The 16,752-nt window shown below is 37.4% G+C and overlaps 1 protein-coding gene across 4 annotated transcripts in view; it reads right to left on the bottom strand.

Moving 5' to 3' along the window:
- The window catches only part of TENT5D (terminal nucleotidyltransferase 5D), a 91,429-nt gene that overhangs the window by 19,839 nt on the left and 54,838 nt on the right, over positions 1–16,752 (bottom strand). The window contains exon 1 of one of the 4 annotated variants that reach the window (XM_025466262.2): positions 1,437–1,559. The exons of 1 other annotated variant lie outside the window; for it this stretch is intronic. Coding sequence is in view for 1 of the 3 variants with exons in the window: in XM_049107386.1 (XP_048963343.1) it covers positions 1,113–1,123 (11 nt within the window). In the remaining 2 variants the exon portion in view is untranslated. Of the gene's footprint in view, positions 1–1,112; positions 1,134–1,436; positions 1,560–16,752 lie in introns of those variants that run through there. 2 more of the 4 variants (XM_025466263.3, XM_049107386.1) reach the window with 2 other exon arrangements.

Genomic DNA, 16,752 nt, shown 5'->3' with positions numbered 1-16,752 from the left:
TTAATTTCCTTTCTCCCTTAGTGTTGGACTTTGTCCAGTAGAATAATACTACCTTTTCTCTCTCCCCACACAGAAAAACAATCTCCTCTCCTTTCCCAAAATGCTCTGACAAATGTCTTTCCCCAACATACACTCTCCTCCTGCCTATACCTCTTCAATCATTGCCAGCATAAACACTAACTTAAATTCATGCTCAGAGGGCAGTTTTTCTGAAACAGGGGGCTTTTGGTCACTGGTGTCTTTTTTCCCCTTAACAATTTGTGTCATGAGGACTTCCCTCTCTTACTTAATACCTTCTGCTCTTCATTTGGGCTAGAAATATTTAGGTCCTTATGTTTCCTTCCATATGTATAGCCACTTCTAACAAAAGAAAACAGCTGGATGGTATTTTAAAAAGAAAGTTTCAAAATGCCGCCTTTAATAGCTTAAAGTAGAACTGCCTTAATGAAATCCACTAAGTTTATAATTAATAATATTAAATGTATTAATTGGGTTGTTTTTAAACTTTACTTCCATTAAAATTTTCTAACTAGCATAAAGTTCATTTTTAAGGTACCTAAAGACTATCCGAGAGATAACTAATGAGCGCTTTATAGAAGGAAAAATAAATCTTGAAAGGAAGTTTAGGATTACAGAAAAAATATATATGTAAATATTCCTGGTTAGATGGCTATAACATTCTTTCACTGATACATAGGAAACACACTTGATATCTAAAAAAAGTGAGGTACAGACTTTAATACTTCAATTTAGAAATGTGTGAGTTTAAGGTTTTCAAAATCATTCACTATCTGGCTATTTATTTAATTTAGGTGTTTTTATTTTATTTATTTATTTTTTTAAATAATAGATTTATTTTTTATTGGTGTTCAATTAGCCAACATACAGAATAACACCCAGTGCTCATCCAGTCAAGTGCCCCCCTCAGTGCCCGTCACCCATTCACCCCCACCCCCGCCTTCCTCCCCTTCCACCACCCCTAGTTCGTTTCCCAGAGTTAGGAGTCTTTATGTTCTGTCTCCCTTTCTGATATTTCCTACCCATTTATCTGGCTATTTATTGACATGTAAACGTGTTAGTCAATTAATCTGGAGGAGTTATAATTCCCTTACCCTAGAGCCATGAATTAACATAATTCTTGATACCACATCAACGTATCAGTTATATTTTGTTTCTCATGTATAACTGTTGACTTAAGCACAGAAAGTAAAATACAAAAAAATTACTAATGCCTTTTTCATCACACTGAGTTCAATTTTAGTCTTAATTATAGATACAATTATTAACAAAAGAGCTAATTTTCTACGAAATTCAGTGTATATTTTAGTTAAATAAGTTTTTGAAGGAAATTTAATTCTAATGTCAATTTCAATGTCTACTCATAGTTGAAACTAAAAGGAAAAGTAATGAAACTCCCTTTCTATGAGATTTCTCACCGTGTCTTTGGTTGCACACTTTTTTGAATTTAACACTACTATTTGGAAGATTAATTTTCTTCTCCAGAGTTCCCCATCAACTGATCTCCCCACATTCTCTGTACCTCACCTGCCACAACACCATGGATTCTGTTGCCAGGAGACAAAGAATATTACTGTTGCATCATTAATGCTCTTACAGTTAAAAAATATTTTCAAATGAGAAATTTGTATAAGGCAATTCTAAGTATGAAATCTCAAAAAAATCCAGTGCTACACAGGATATATTAAAGATTAAGAATGTATTCATTATGTTACTTTGAATTTAATAAAAAATAGTAACAATAAATAGATACCCATACAAAAGGAGAGAAAATGAGGGGGAAAAATCAGAGAGGGTGACAGAACATGAGAGACTCCTAACTCTGGGAAATGAACAAGGGGTAGTGGAAGGGGAGGTGGGTGGGGGTATGGGGTGACTGGGTGACAGACACTGAGGAGGCACTGGATGGGATGAGCACTGGGTGTTATACTATATGTTGGCAAATCGAACTCCAATAAAAACATATACAAGAAACCTCCCAAAAAGCCAAAACCAAAAACAAACAAACAAACAAACAAAAAAACAAAACAAAAAACAAAAAGCCAACAGGAAATAACAAGTGTTGGTGAGGATGTGAAGAAATCAGAACCCTCCCCAGGGCGTGATCCTGGAGACCCAGGATAGAGTCCTATGTCAGGCTCCCTGCATGGAGCCTGCTTCTCACTCTGCCTGTCTCTCTCTCTCTCTCTCTCTCTCTCTCTCCCCCTCTCTCTCTGTCTCTCATTAATAAATAAATAAAATCTTTAAAAAATTGGAACCCTTGTACACTGTTGGTGGGAATGTAAACTTGGGTAATTATTATGGCAAATATGATGGCAGTTCCTCAAACATATAATTCCCATATGATCCAGCTACTCCACATCCGAATATATACTCAAAAAATTGAAAGCAAGGTCCTCGAAAGAGAATTGTACACCTGTGTTCATAATAGCATTCTTCACAATAGCCAAGAGGTGGAGGCAACCCGGGATCTATCAGTGGATGAACGGATAAACAAAATATAGCAGATGCATACAATGAAAGATTATTCAGTTATTAAAAAGAAATGAAGTTCTGACACATGGATGAACCTTGAGGACATTATGCTAAGTGAAATAGCGAGTGACAAAAAGACAAATACGGTGTGATTCCCACTTATATGAAATATCTAGAGTGGTCCATTTATAGAGACAGAAAGGGGAATTATGGTTGCCAGGGACTGGGGAGAGGAGGAAATGATATTTTGTTGCTTAATGAGAATAGGGTCTCAGTTTTACAAGATGCAAAGGATCTGGAGATTGATTGCACAACAAATACACTTAACATTACTGAACTGTACACCTACAAATAATTAAGATGGTAAGTATTATATAATGTGTACTTTTCTAGAAATTTTTAAAAGCCTATCAAAAAATACTTAACTATGTTTCCAGAAATGTGAGGTGGTGAGATATTACATCATTTATCATATTTGAGACAATTTTTCTCTGTGAACCTTGACTTCTGTACTTCAACCTCTAACTATGTCTACCTGGTTACCACAAAAATTAACCTGACAGCTATCAAATAAAAAAATGTACACACAGAACCAAATATTATTTTGTAATCGTCTATATGCAAAATCAAAATTAAGTTGTAGTTTTCTGGAATGCAAACTTTGAGGACATACTATTTAATTTTCATCACCCAAATGAACATTGTTTTGAAAATCCTTGAACAGTTACAAAGTATTGTAGTTGTTTAGCATTTGATATTTGTTCTGAATGCCAAAAATTAATATAAAACCATTTTAAGAGAGAGTTCTTTCCAACATAAAGTCATGTTATAGTATGACCAGTTAATAGAAATCATCACATAATTGTTTTTAATAAAAATATCAAAATTGAGAAAATAGGCAAGCAAATAGATTATAGGCAGGAAATTATTTTTCAAAGCCAATGATCCAAAGGACATGTTTTGGATAACCAATGTAGTCATTTTGCTGTGAAATGTAAAAGGTAATTAGTATACACTTTGGAAGGGCCAAAGATGAAATAAGATAGTTTCTCAATTTTCTCTTGGCACTACAACATATATCAAAGGAAGAAGAAAAAATTAACACCATCTAAGAGTATAAATCATGTATATGAAGAGATAATGTTAATCAGAACTTAATTTGAATAGGAAAATATCTCTGTAAAATTTCTAAAGGAAAACATAGAAATTATATGTTCCTGATATATAATAATGATACAGATCTTAAAATTTTACTTTTTGAGTACAGAATTTTTAAACATGTAATTAAACGGTAAAAATTACAAAAATTATACAATGCTCATAATATGTCAGGTACTAAGTGCTTTAATTAACTCACTTAATTCTCACTGAGAAAAATTATAATCAGAAGGCTCGGGATTCATGTAAAAGAAACAGAACGAGTCTTACAAATAATTTAATGAATAGAATAATAGATAAAATAGCCCAGGATTAACTAAGAGACCAATAGGCACAAGTTGGGGGAGGGATTTTAAGTAGAATTAAAAAGTTAAAACAATGTAGTAATAAAAGAAGACAATACATGTAAGAGTGAATAAGATGAAAAGAGTCTTAGGAAAATAAAAATACAAAAGAGAAGTCAAAAGACAACTATCACTAGGTAGCTGTTTAGTGATCCAAATGTCTGATTTAAGTCCCATTGGTTCCAAGCTTAAAATTCCCAATTCAACTAATTGTGCCATATCTCCTTATTAAAAATTTTTATTGGAGTTTAATTTGCCAACATATAGCATAACACCCAGTGCTCATCCAGCCAAGTGCCCCCCTCAGTGCCCATCACTCAGTCACCCCAACACCCTGCCCACCTCCCCTTCCACTACCCCTTGTTCATTTCCCAGAGTTAGGTGTCTCTCATGTTTTGTCACCCTCACTGATATTTTCACTCATTTTCTCTCCTTTCCCTTTATTCCCTTTCACTAATTTTTATATTCCCCAAGCCATATCTCTTTTGACTCAGTTCGATACATTAAAAAATCATTAAAGATCCTTTTCTCAAACAGAAGAGATTTTAAAACTTATTGAGTGAATTGTCACATTTTCGGGCAATTCAATTCCTTCCCTGAGCTCCTAAGAAAAGTGATAGAGGAATCATGCTCTGGAGAGCCAGAAAGGTAGATATCAAGATAATGGACATTGGATGTGGTAGAGAAAGGGAAAAAGCATTCTTATATGGGTTTTGGAAAATGAGCTGCTAGGGAACAAAAAACCCCTCAATATCTGAAGTACATCTTTGACCAGTTATATCTATCCTGAATGAAAACTATCTATTGTCAGCTAAGAGCTAGTTGAATAAAAAGCAGTAACATTTCCCTGGCGGGCATATCAGGATGAACAGTTTGCTTAATATTTTTCATTTCACCTTCTTTTACCAGTAAAATGTTGCTATATTTTGTTTTTTAAAAGCTTTATAATAGGGACACCGGGGTAGCTCAGTGCTTGAGCATCTGTCTTTGGCTCAGGGCATGATCCCAGGGCTCCGGGATTGAGTCCTGCATCCAGCTCCCTGTGAGAAGCCTGCATCTCCCTCTGCATATGTCTGTGTCTCAAAAATAAATAAATAAACAAACAAATATATAAAAAATAAAATCTTTTAAAAAAGCTCTACTATGTTTTAGAGTGGAGAGTTCAGCGTGATTTTAATATTTATTTTTGCCTTTTTGTTTCACACAGATTGACTGGCCTTTTAAAAATATTTTTATTGGAGTTCAATTTGACAACATATAGCATAACACCGAATGCTCATCCTGCCAAATCCCCCCTCAGTGCCCATCAGCCAGTCACCCCAAAACCCCACCCACCTCATCTTCCACTACCCCTTGTTCATTTCCCAGAGTTGGGTGTCTGTCACATTTTGTCACCCTCATTTATATTTCATTCATTTTCTCTCCTTTCCCTTTATACCTTTTTACTAATTTTTATATTCCCTAAATGAATGAGACCATATAATGTTTGTCCTCTCTGATTGACTTACTTCACTCAGCATAATACTCTCCAGTTCTATGCACATTGAAGCAAATGGTGGGTATTTGTCTTTTCTAATGGATGGGTCATATTCCATTGTACACATATACCACATCTTCTTTATCCATTCATCTTTCGATGGACACCGAGGCTCCTTCCACGGTTTGGCGATTTTGGACATTGCTGCTGTAAACATTGGGGTGCAGGTGTCCTGCCGTTTCACTGCATCTGTATCGTTGGGGTAAATCCTCAGCAGTGCAATTGCTGGGTTGTAGGGCAGATCTATTTTTGACTCTTGGAAGGAACTGCACACAGTTTTCCAGAGCGGCTGTACCAGTTCACAATTCCGCCAACAGTGCAAGAGAGTTCCCCTTTCTCCACATCCTCTCCAACATTTGTTGTTTCCTGTCTTGTTAATTTTTCCCATTCTCACTGGTGTGAGGTGGTATCTCATTGTGGTTTTGATTTGTATTTCCCTGATGGTCAGTGATGCAGAGTATTTTCTCATGTGCTTGTTGGCGATGTCTATGTGTTCCACTGTGAAATTTCTGTTCATGTCTTTTGCCCTTTTCAGATTGGATTGTTTGCTTCTTTGCTGTTGAGTTTCATAAGATCTATATAGATCTTGGATACTAGCCCCATATCTGATATGTCATTTACAATATCTTCTCCCATTAGGTAGGTTGTCTTTGAGTTTTGTTGACTGTTTCTTTGCTGTGCAGCTTTTTATCTTCATGAAGTCCCAATAATTAATTTTTGCTTTTATTTCCCATGCCATCAGGATGTAGCTTGCAAGAAGTTGCTGTGGCCGAGATAAAAAACGGTGTTGCCAGGAAGCCTGGGTGCCTCAGCGGTTTAGTGCTGCCTTCAGCCCAGGGCGTGATCATGGAGACCCAGATCGAGCCCCACGTTGGTCTCTCTGCATGGAACCTGCTTCTCCCTCTGCCTGTGTCTCTGTTTCTCTCTCTCTCTCTCTCCGTCTGTCATGAATAATTTTTTAAAAGGAAAAAAATGGTGTTGCTTGTGTTCTCCTCTAGGATTTTGATGGATTCTGTCTCACATTAAGATCGTTCATCCATTTTAATTTTATCTTTGTGTATGGTGGAAGAGAATGGTCTAGTTTCCTTCTACTGCACGTGGCTGTCCAATTTTCCCAGCACCGTTTATTGAAGAAACTGTCCTTTATCTATGGGATAGTCTTTCCTGCTTTGTCGAATATTAGTTGACCATAGAGTTGAGGAGCCATTTCTGGATTCTCTATTCTGTTCCATTGATGTATGTGTCTATTTTGGTGCCAGTACCACACTGTCTTCATGATCACAGTTTTGTAGTACCACTTGAAATGTGACATTGTGATGTCCTCGGCTCTGGTTCTCTTTTTCAATATTCCCCTGGCTATTAGGGGTCTTTTCTGATTCCACACAAATCTTAAGATGACTTGTTCCAACTCTCTGAAGAAAGTCCATGCTATTTTGATAGTGATTGCATTAAATGTGTAAATTGCTGGATAACATTGGCATTTTCACAACATTAATTGTTCCAATCTATGCGCATGGAATATTTTTCCAACTCTTTGTGTCTTCCTCAATTTGTTTCATAAGTGTTTTGTAGTTTTTAGGGTATTGATCCTTTCCCTCTTTGGTTAGGTTTATTCCTATGTATCTTACGCTGTTCGTGCAATTGTAAATGGGATTGACTCCTTAATTTCTCTTTCTTCAGTCTTATTGTTAGTGTATAAAAATGCCACTGATTTCTGGGCATTGATTTTGTATACTGCCATACGGCCAAATTGCTATAGGAGTTTCTAACAATCTTGGAGTCGAGACTTTTGGGTTTTTGTATGGACAGTATCATGTCATCTGCGAAGAGGGAGATTGTGACTTCTACTTGTCCAATTTGAATGTCTTTTATTTCTTTTTATTGCCTGATTGCTGAGGCAAAGATTCTAGTACTATGGTTAATGGCAGTGGTGAGAGTGAACATCCCTGTCATGTTCCTGATCTTAGGGGAAAGGCTCCCAGTGCTTCCCCGTTGAGAATGATATTTGCTGTGGGCTTTTCGTAGATGACTTTTAAGATGCTGAGGAATGTTCCCTCTATCTCTACACTCTGAAGAGTTTTGATCAGGAATGGATGCAGTATTTTGTCAAATGTTTCCTTTGCATCTATTGAGAGGATCTTGTGGTTCTTGTTTTTTCTCTTGTTGATATGATCTATCACATTGATTGCTTTATGAGTGTTGAACCAGCCTTGCATCCCGGGGATAAATCCTTATTGGTCATGGTGAATAATTTTCTTAATGTATTGTTGGATCCTATTGGCTAGTATGTTGTTGAGAATTTTTGCATCTGTGTTCATCAGGGATATTGGTCTGTAATTCTCCTTTTTGGTGGGGTCTTTGGTTTTGCAATTAAGGTGATGCTGGCCTCATAGAACGAGTTTGGAAGAATTCCATTCCTTTCTATCTTTTTGAACTGCTTTAGTAGAATAGGTATTGATTCTTCTTTAAACGTTTGATAGAATTTCCCTGAGAATCCATCTGGCCTTGTACTTTTGTGTCTTGGGATGTTTTTTTTATGACTGCTTTAATTTCTTCCATGGTTAGTGGCGTGTTTAGGTTTCCTTTTCTTCTGATTCCAGTATTGGCACTTTGTGGTTTTCCAGAAATGCATCCATTTCTTTTAGATTGCCTATTTTATTGGCATATACCTGCTCAGAATACCTGTTTAAAATCGTTTTATTTGCTTGGAATTGTTTGTGATCTATCCTTTTCCTTTTTTTAATTTTTATTTTATTTATTTTTTTATCTCTCCTTTTCCATTCGTGATTATATTAATTAGAGTCTTTTCTCTTTTCCTTTTAATAAGGTTGGCTAATGGTTTATATATCTTATTAATTTTTTAAAGAACCAAGTCCTGGTTTTGGTGATCTGTTCCACAGTTCTTCTGGTCTCTATTTCATTGAGTTCTGCTTGAATCTTTCTCTCTCTTCTGCTTGGCGTTGGTTTTATTTGCTGTTTTTTCTTCAGTTTTTTTAGGTGCGAGGTTAGCTTGTGTATTTGAGTTTTTTTCCAATTGTTTGAGGGATGCTTGTATTGCGATGTATTTCTCTCTCAGGCCTGCTTTTGCTGTATCCAAATATTTTGATCAGTTGTATCTTCATCCTTATTAGTTTCCATAAAACTTTTAATTCTTCTCTAATTTCCTGGTTAACCCTTTCATCTTTTAGCAGGATGCTATTTAACCTACACGTGTTTGTGTTTCTTCCTAATTTCTTCTTGTGATTGAGTTCAAGTTTCTTTTTTTTTTTATTTTTTTTTTATTTTTTTTTAATTTTTATTTATTTATGATAGTCACAGAGAGACAGAGAGAGAGGCAGAGACACAGGCAGAGGGAGAAGCAGGCTCCATGCACCGGGAACCCGATGTGGGATTCGATCCCGGGTCTCCGGGATCGCGCCCTGGGCCAAAGGCAGGCGCCAAACCGCTGCGCCACCCAGGGATCCCTGAGTTCAAGTTTCAAAGCATTATGGCCTGAAAATATGCAGGGGACAATCCTAATCTTTTGGCATCGGTTGAGACCTGATTTGTGACCCAATATGTGGTCTATTCTGAAAAAAGTTCCGTGCACTTGAAAAGAATGTGTATTCAGTTGTGTTTGGATGTAAAGTTCTGTAAATATCTGTGAAATCCATCTGGTCCAATGTATCCTTTAAAGCCCTTGTTTCCTTGGCGATGTCGTGCTTAAAATATCTGTGATTTGCAGAAAGTGCCGTGTTGAAGCCTCCCAGTATTAGTGTATTATTATCTAAGTATGTCCTTACTTTGGTTATTAATTGAATGATATTCATGGCAGCTCCCACATTCAGGGCATCAATATTCATGATTGTTAGATCCTCTTGTTGGATAGATCCTTTAATTATGATATATTTCCCTCTTGATGTCTTACTACAGTCTTTCGGATAAACTTTAATCAATCTGATATGAGGATGGCTACCCCTGCTTTCTTTTGAGGATCATTTGAATGGTACATGGTTCTCCAACCTTTCGTTTTCAGGGTGTAGTTGTCCTTAGGTCTAAAATGTGTCTCTTGTAGACAGCAAAGAGAAGGGTCTTGCTTTTTTTTCCAGTCTGAAACCCTGCATCTTTTGATGGGATCATTAAGCCCATTCGTGTTCAGAGATACTTTGGAAAGATGTGTATCATAATACCTATTCAGTCCCTGTTTTTCTGGAGTATTTCTTTGGGCATCATCTTTCTTTTACAGAGTTCCCCTTAGTATTTATGGCAGAGCTAGTTTGATGTTCACATATTCTTTTAGTTTCTGCCTATCTTGGAAGCTCTTTATCTCTCCTTCTATTCTGAATGAGAGCCTTGCTGGATAAAGTATTCTTGGCTACATGTTCTTCTCATTTAGGACCCTGAATATATCCTGCCAGCCCTTTCTGGCCTGCCAGGTCTCTGTGAAGACATCTTCTGTTATTCTAATATTTCTCCCCATATAATTTAGGGATCTCTTTTTTCTTGCTGCTTTAAGGATTTTCTGTTTACCTTTGGAATTTGCAAGTTTTACTATGAAATGTCGAGGTGTTGAATGGTTTTTCTTGGTTTTACAGGGGGATCTATCTCCTTATTCTGATTGCCTGTTTCCCTCCCAACGTTAGGGAAGTTCTCAGCTATGATTTGTTCAAATATGCTTTCTAGTCCTCTGTCCCTTTTGGCACCCCCTGGAACTCCAATTAAACGTAGATTTTTCCTTCTGAGGCTGTCATTTATTTCCTTTAACCTTTCCTCATGATCTTTTAATTGTTTTTCTCTTTTGTCTTCAGCTTCCTTCCTTGCCATCAACTTGTCTTCCTTCTCACTCTCTTTCTTCTACCTCATTAATCCTCATCGTTTGGACCTTCAGTTTGGATTGTTTCTCATTTAATTGATTTTTAATTTTGGCTTAATTAGATCTAAATTCTGCAGTCGTGAAGTCTCTTGAATCCATTATGCTTTTTTCCAGAGCCACCTGTAGCTTTATAATTTTGCCTCTGAATTGGGTTTCTGACACCAACTTGTAATCCAAATTCTGTAACTCTGTGGCAGAGAATAATGTTTCTGATTCTTTCTTTTGTGGTGAACTCTTCTTTCTAGTCATTTTGCTCAGTGCAGAGTGGGTAAAAATGAGTTGTACTGGAAAAAGGAAGGGAAAAAAAGGAGGGGGATCCTCTTGTTCTTTATAGTGTAAATCGGTGTTTTCCAGTGCTGCTTCGTGAGGAACTTACTCTTCTCCTCTCCTTCCAGCTGTATTCTGGGGGAGGGACCTGCTTTGCTGATTCTCAGGTGTGTGTACATGGGGGAACTGCCCGCCCCCATCTCCCCCCCCCCCCGCCAGTTGCACAGCTCAGTGGGAACTCTTTATCCTGTGTGGTCCCTATTTCCTGGTGGCCCAGCTCTGTCCCAGGCACAGGGTGACACCAAGAGGAACAACCACACTGGTGGTGGCCAGCTCTCCAGCCCTGGAATCAGCTCCAGCAGTAACTACTGCAACCTCCCAGTCTGCACTGGCCTAGATGCTCCAGGGGCGGGGGATGCTGATCTGCACAGCTTGAGGGGGCCCAGTTGCAGTAGAGACCTTGCTGTTCTGTGCCCTCCCCACCTCTGCCAGTCCCGTGGGGAGTGCTGGATAGTGGGTTGTTTCCCCCGGTGCCCTAGGATCTGGGACCTGTGCTGCTGGAATCGCACTGCCAGGCCATGGCTCCTGAAAGGAGCAGGGCACAGCCCCCTCTGCCAAGACCCGCCTCCTGATCTCCTGTGGCCCCACGGCAGGCTCGCCCTAGCCCTTTACTGAGCAGGGCTGCGGTGTCTGGCGCTCTCCCCTTGGGTGCACTTCCTCTGTTAGTGACTCTGGGAGACTGGGGGCTCCACTGCCCCTCCTGCAGTTCTTCCTGAGTTCACTGCTAAGTGCCATTCCGTCCGGGATTAATCCAGTGTGGATTTTTAAAGTTCCTGCTTCTCTGGGACTAGACTTTCCTGTCCTGGAGGCTTTTGCCGCCTGGTCCTAGGGTGGCTCCTCGCGGGGCCCCCCCACTTGATTCTTTATTTTTTTCCACCTTTCTACCTTGTTAGAAGCACAAACTCTCTCTCTGTAGTGTTCCAGCTGTTATCTCTTTAAATCTCATGTCAAATTAATAGGTTTTCAGGATGATTTGAAAGTTATCTAGGTAAGTTAGTGAGGATAGCTGACTTGGGGACCCTACTTCTTCACCATCTTGCCCAGCCCCTGATTGACTGGTCCTTAAAAGCAGACACTCCCTGGAGTAAACTCAAAGATCTGAGTTCACACTTGGTCAACAACTTTAATATACAAAATCAGATGCCAATATCCATCTAATATCATTTGGGCAAGGGAAATGAGTAAGAGCAAACTGAAGGTATCAAAATATCTTGGATAAGAAATTAGAACATTTTAAACAACAGGAAGTTATTGTGACGCAGTATAAGGCTCTGCTTTTAGCCTCTAATTTATCTTTGTATACCAACTACTCTCTACTGATTTTTAAAACAACTAGATAGGCACTGGGAGTGAAGATAAAGATGGAACTATATAAATGCTACTATAACCCCTTCTCTGAATCGGTTTGGTGTTGGCAGGGCATCTTTTAAATATCAAAAGTTTTCAGATATTAGAAAGGCAATATGGGAGTACATAGCATATATTATATAACATCTCCACTGGGATCTGGAGTAGCACCTACTAATAAATACTTTTAATATTTTAATGGGAAACATGACTATTCACACCAAAGGGACTAAATAAATATAATAATTAGCATCTCATATTTCTAGGCTTTGCTATCAAACCAGTTCATGCTAAGTCAGACGTTGCCACCAAAATTTTAGATTTTCCAAAATTTAAAAAAAAATTCTCAATTGTGGATAAGGGACTATGGATCCATATATAAAGTCTGATTTTAATTAGGATAGTAGTCTATAGTTGAGAAAAACAGTTAAGAATCCCAATAATTCCAATTCTTATTTATACATCTATTATCCAAAGCCAGAGTTTTGTTTATAATATTTATGATAAATATTTTTTGAATTTTTATAATTACACTCGAATTTCACTGATGGAACCCATATACATAGTCAATACTTTTAAACTGAAATTTTACCTGACTACAATCAGTCATTAATTCATCTTAATCATATTTCCTCATATTTCAACAACTATCCAGTGTTTACAAATTATGTTTACATATATCATAAGCCTGAAAAGTAGGTGGGACTGCTACTATAATGTCATTTCATGGATGGTGGAAATATATTCATAGTTTCAGTGCTAAACACATTGTATAGAAAAACAAAACATTGTGGATAGGTCCAAGAGTTAGAAATCTGTGGAGGAATGGCTAAGGAATGTTTATTCATGTGCTCAGTGCCTTAATGCCCAATGCAAGACCTCTCAGAGTGCCCTCTTCTACTTAAAGATACAGCTTTTCACCTGGCTTTGAGACATAATTCATTACCCTCACAGCAGAAAAAAGATGTAACCAGAACCCTGATTCATTACTTTATTAATTAGTATTTCCAGCATAGACATATACAAGCAATACTATTTGGTACAATTACTTCTCATTATTAAAGAATACAATGCTCTTCATCATGCTTTACTTTTGCACAAGTAATGTCTCATAGCTGACTTTCATCCCATAAAAGAAATTACATTCAGAAATAAAAAGGAAAGATCATTTATAATAAGATCTAAGAGTTGTAAAAGACCTAAAATCCATCTAGTCCAATCATCCAACCAATTATTGAATTCTCCATGCAACAGGCCTGCCTAACATGCATACAAATCCAACTCTAAATATCCCCCAATGACAAGTAATAAACTCTAAAGCAACCCATTACAGCTTTGGATAGCTCTTTCAGAAAGTTCTTATACCTAACTGAAATCTGTCATTCTGTTACTTTTACCCAGTAGTTCTAGTTTTACTGCTTAGGTGGGTAGATGAAAAGTTATTTTTCATTACCACGAACACTCTTCAAATATTTGAAGACTGTATTTTCAGGTCTCCCATGAGGTATCTTTCCATTAAGCAATAAATAACCTAATTTCTCCAACAATGCTTTATATTGCATGGTTTTGAATCTCTTTAACATACTGATCACAATATTCTGAACATGCTCCAGTTCTCCTGCTTTTCTGTTTATGTATTCAATAGATTTTACTAAGTAACATTCACATGTCTATAGACCCCTTAAAAGTACAGCATACATTACAGAGATTCCTATATTAAGTTATGTATTTTACTATACATTATGACTGTTGGTAACCACTGTATTCTATTTTTAAGAGAAGAAGTGCTTAATTAGTAAAAATGTATTCAAGAAAAAGCTGCTGGTAGAAAATGTAAATAAATAAAATGATGCATTTTAGGTATAATTTGTAAGGTAAAACAAGTTACCTATTTGGGTGTTGAGCCTTAATTCAATTTTATAACTTAAAACTCCTGATTGTCAAAAAGTTTAACTATGTAACAGTTTATGAGAGATCTAGATAATGTGATTCATTGTCATAGATATTAAAACTATATCATCATTATAATTATTATTATTATTATTATTATTATTATTATTATTTCCTTGTGTGTTCCCATGTGTGCTCCACTCTTTCTCTCACCTCTCCCTGGGACCAGGGTTCCCTCCCTTCCATAGCACCAGTTACCCCTAGTAAGCAGAAGTGTGAAAGAAATTTAAGTGTTTATGTTGCAAAGGAGAAAAGAAAATATCAAGCTGTCATTGACATCAGAGGTATATTTTAAGAGAGAGAAAAACACAGAAAGAAAATAAACTAAGACCTATAAGTCAGCAAAAATCCAGCTAAGCTGGCTGAGATGTATATAATGACTAGTTTAGGATTAATATCAGAGAAAGAAGGTAGGTAGAACATAAATACAAACAATTATGAAAAAATTGATTTATTCTTAACAAGGTAGTCTATGAAGTAGTGAATATAGTAGACCACCAATACTCAAACATTTTGGCCTCAGGACATCGTTACACTCTTAAGAACTGAGGAACCCAAGAGCTTTTGCTTACGTGGATTATATTTATACATATTTACCCATCAGAAATGAAAATAGAGAAATTAATTTTAAAAACCCAAAATTCCAATTTGCACTTGCAAGCTTACATTTCTTCCTTTGGCAATGAATACTGTCAGTTGCCTTGCTTGAAGTGAGAGAGACACCATTCACTTTTGAAAATATGTCTGCCAAAAGTACAAGTCAGAATAACCAAAGTTTGTTGGTAGTTCTTTCAAATAAAAATGATATTCCATGAAAAAAAAGTGACTAGGAAAGTCCCATGGTTCAAACGATCTTATAAGTGCTTTTTCTTATGAAATAAGAAATTAATAATAATAATAATGATAATAATAATAATAATAAGGCTGCTTATATGCTATGACAACCATCATACTTGGTAACTTGGTATGAGGAAGTGCTTTCTGCTCGTTTTCTACTCTGCTGTATAGATTATTAAATAGATGTATACTCAAAGGTCTAATCTAATAAAATTAATAATTTTAGTGCTTCCTCAGGGACATTAAATGAAAATGGCTTCCCCCCAAGTGCATTGTGGTAAAGAATACAAATGGTGGCTCTCTAGTATAGTACCAGTGCTTTGATTCATGCTAAGGCAGTAGTACTTTCCCTCATCATTGCTTTTGCACCACTGTGCAAATGTCAACATAGTGTATAGTGAAAATAATGTTTTAGCACTATGAAAACAGTTTTGATCTCATGGACTCATACAAGTGTCTCAGGGATTCCTTGGATCCTTGGACTACAATTTGAGAATCACTACAAAGGACTATACTTAAAAGCATGAGTTTCTCATTCATTTTTATTTGAACCCAAAACTCATTTTAGGTTACCATATGTATTCTTAATGAAATTGTAAATACTTTTATTTAATTAAAAGCTTTTTGTGGTTGATCTTATGAGAAAAGGGGGAACTACAATCCAGTAGGTATTTTCAATTCCAAAACTTATCTACACTTGAGAACCATAAAATTCTCTACTGCCACTTGGATATAGCAAACCCACATTACAAGGCAGGACAAAGATGAATGGAAAATATATAGTAAATACAAAATACTATTTCACTGGGTATGGTGGTAATTTAAAATGAAACAAACAATTAGAAAGAAAAATCTATAAAACTCAAAAAGAATAATTTTAAATAAGTTTTGATTTTATAAGATTAAAAAAGCAGCAAAGGAGCTAAGATGGCAGAGTAAGAGGAGGACTCCAGACTTGCTTAGTTCCTTGGAACACAGCTAGGTAAATATCAAATCATTCTGAATACCCATGAAATCAATCTGAGGACTGATGGACCAAACTGCACAACTAGAGGGAGAGCAGAGGCCACATTGTGGAAGATAGGAGATACAGAGATGTGGTTTGGGGGGGGTAGGGATGGCTGGTCTATAGAGGGGAGGGAGCCCTGGTCTCAGAGAGAGGTGAGAGAAAGAGAGGAGAGCACAGGGGAACGCAGAAGGAAAACACTTCCCCAAAGCCATTGACTGGAAAAACAAGAGTGGTTGACTTTCATGAGTATTGGAACCAGTGGTGCTCAAAACCTAGAGTTTATTTTTTATTTTTTTAAAGATTTTATTTATTTATTCATGAGAGGCACACAGAGAGAGAGAGAGAGAGAGAGAGAGAGAGAGAGGCAGAGACACAGGCAGAGGGAGAAGCAGGCTCCATGCAGGGAGCCTGATGTGGGACTCGATCCCGGGTCTCCAGGATCACGCCCTGGGTTGAAGGCGGCGCTAAACCACTGGACCACCAGGTCTGCCCAAAACCTAGAGTCTAGAGGTCTGTTCCATGGCTGGTATAAAGCCCTAAGGCACTACAGTGCTCCCATAGAGAAACCAAGAAGGTAACTGGGGGCAGAGGACATGATCTGTGGATCACCTGAGACATATCAGTAGACATGTTTCCCCTTCTTGGAATGCATCTGAGAGAGGCGGCATTGCAACTCCAGGGACAAAGGAGCCAGTAGGTGCTATTTCCAGTCCACCCTCAGCATAGGTGCAGAGACACCTGCTGAAGGTGGCTAACCCGGAGACTGGTTCTTTAGTGTACTTTGCTCCAAGCCCCACACTCCTGCACTCTGGTGTGAATGCCCTTCTGAATTAAACCTACATCAATCCCAGTGCAGCAAGACACATCCCCAGAAGACCAGTTGAGGTCCTCACCACAC

This window comes from Canis lupus, chromosome X (assembly GCF_003254725.2).
Source record: "Canis lupus dingo isolate Sandy chromosome X, ASM325472v2, whole genome shotgun sequence".
Taxonomy (NCBI): domain Eukaryota; kingdom Metazoa; phylum Chordata; class Mammalia; order Carnivora; family Canidae; genus Canis; species Canis lupus.
Note: the sequence above shows the minus strand (reverse complement) of the source record. Positions and strands in the feature narration are given on the sequence as shown.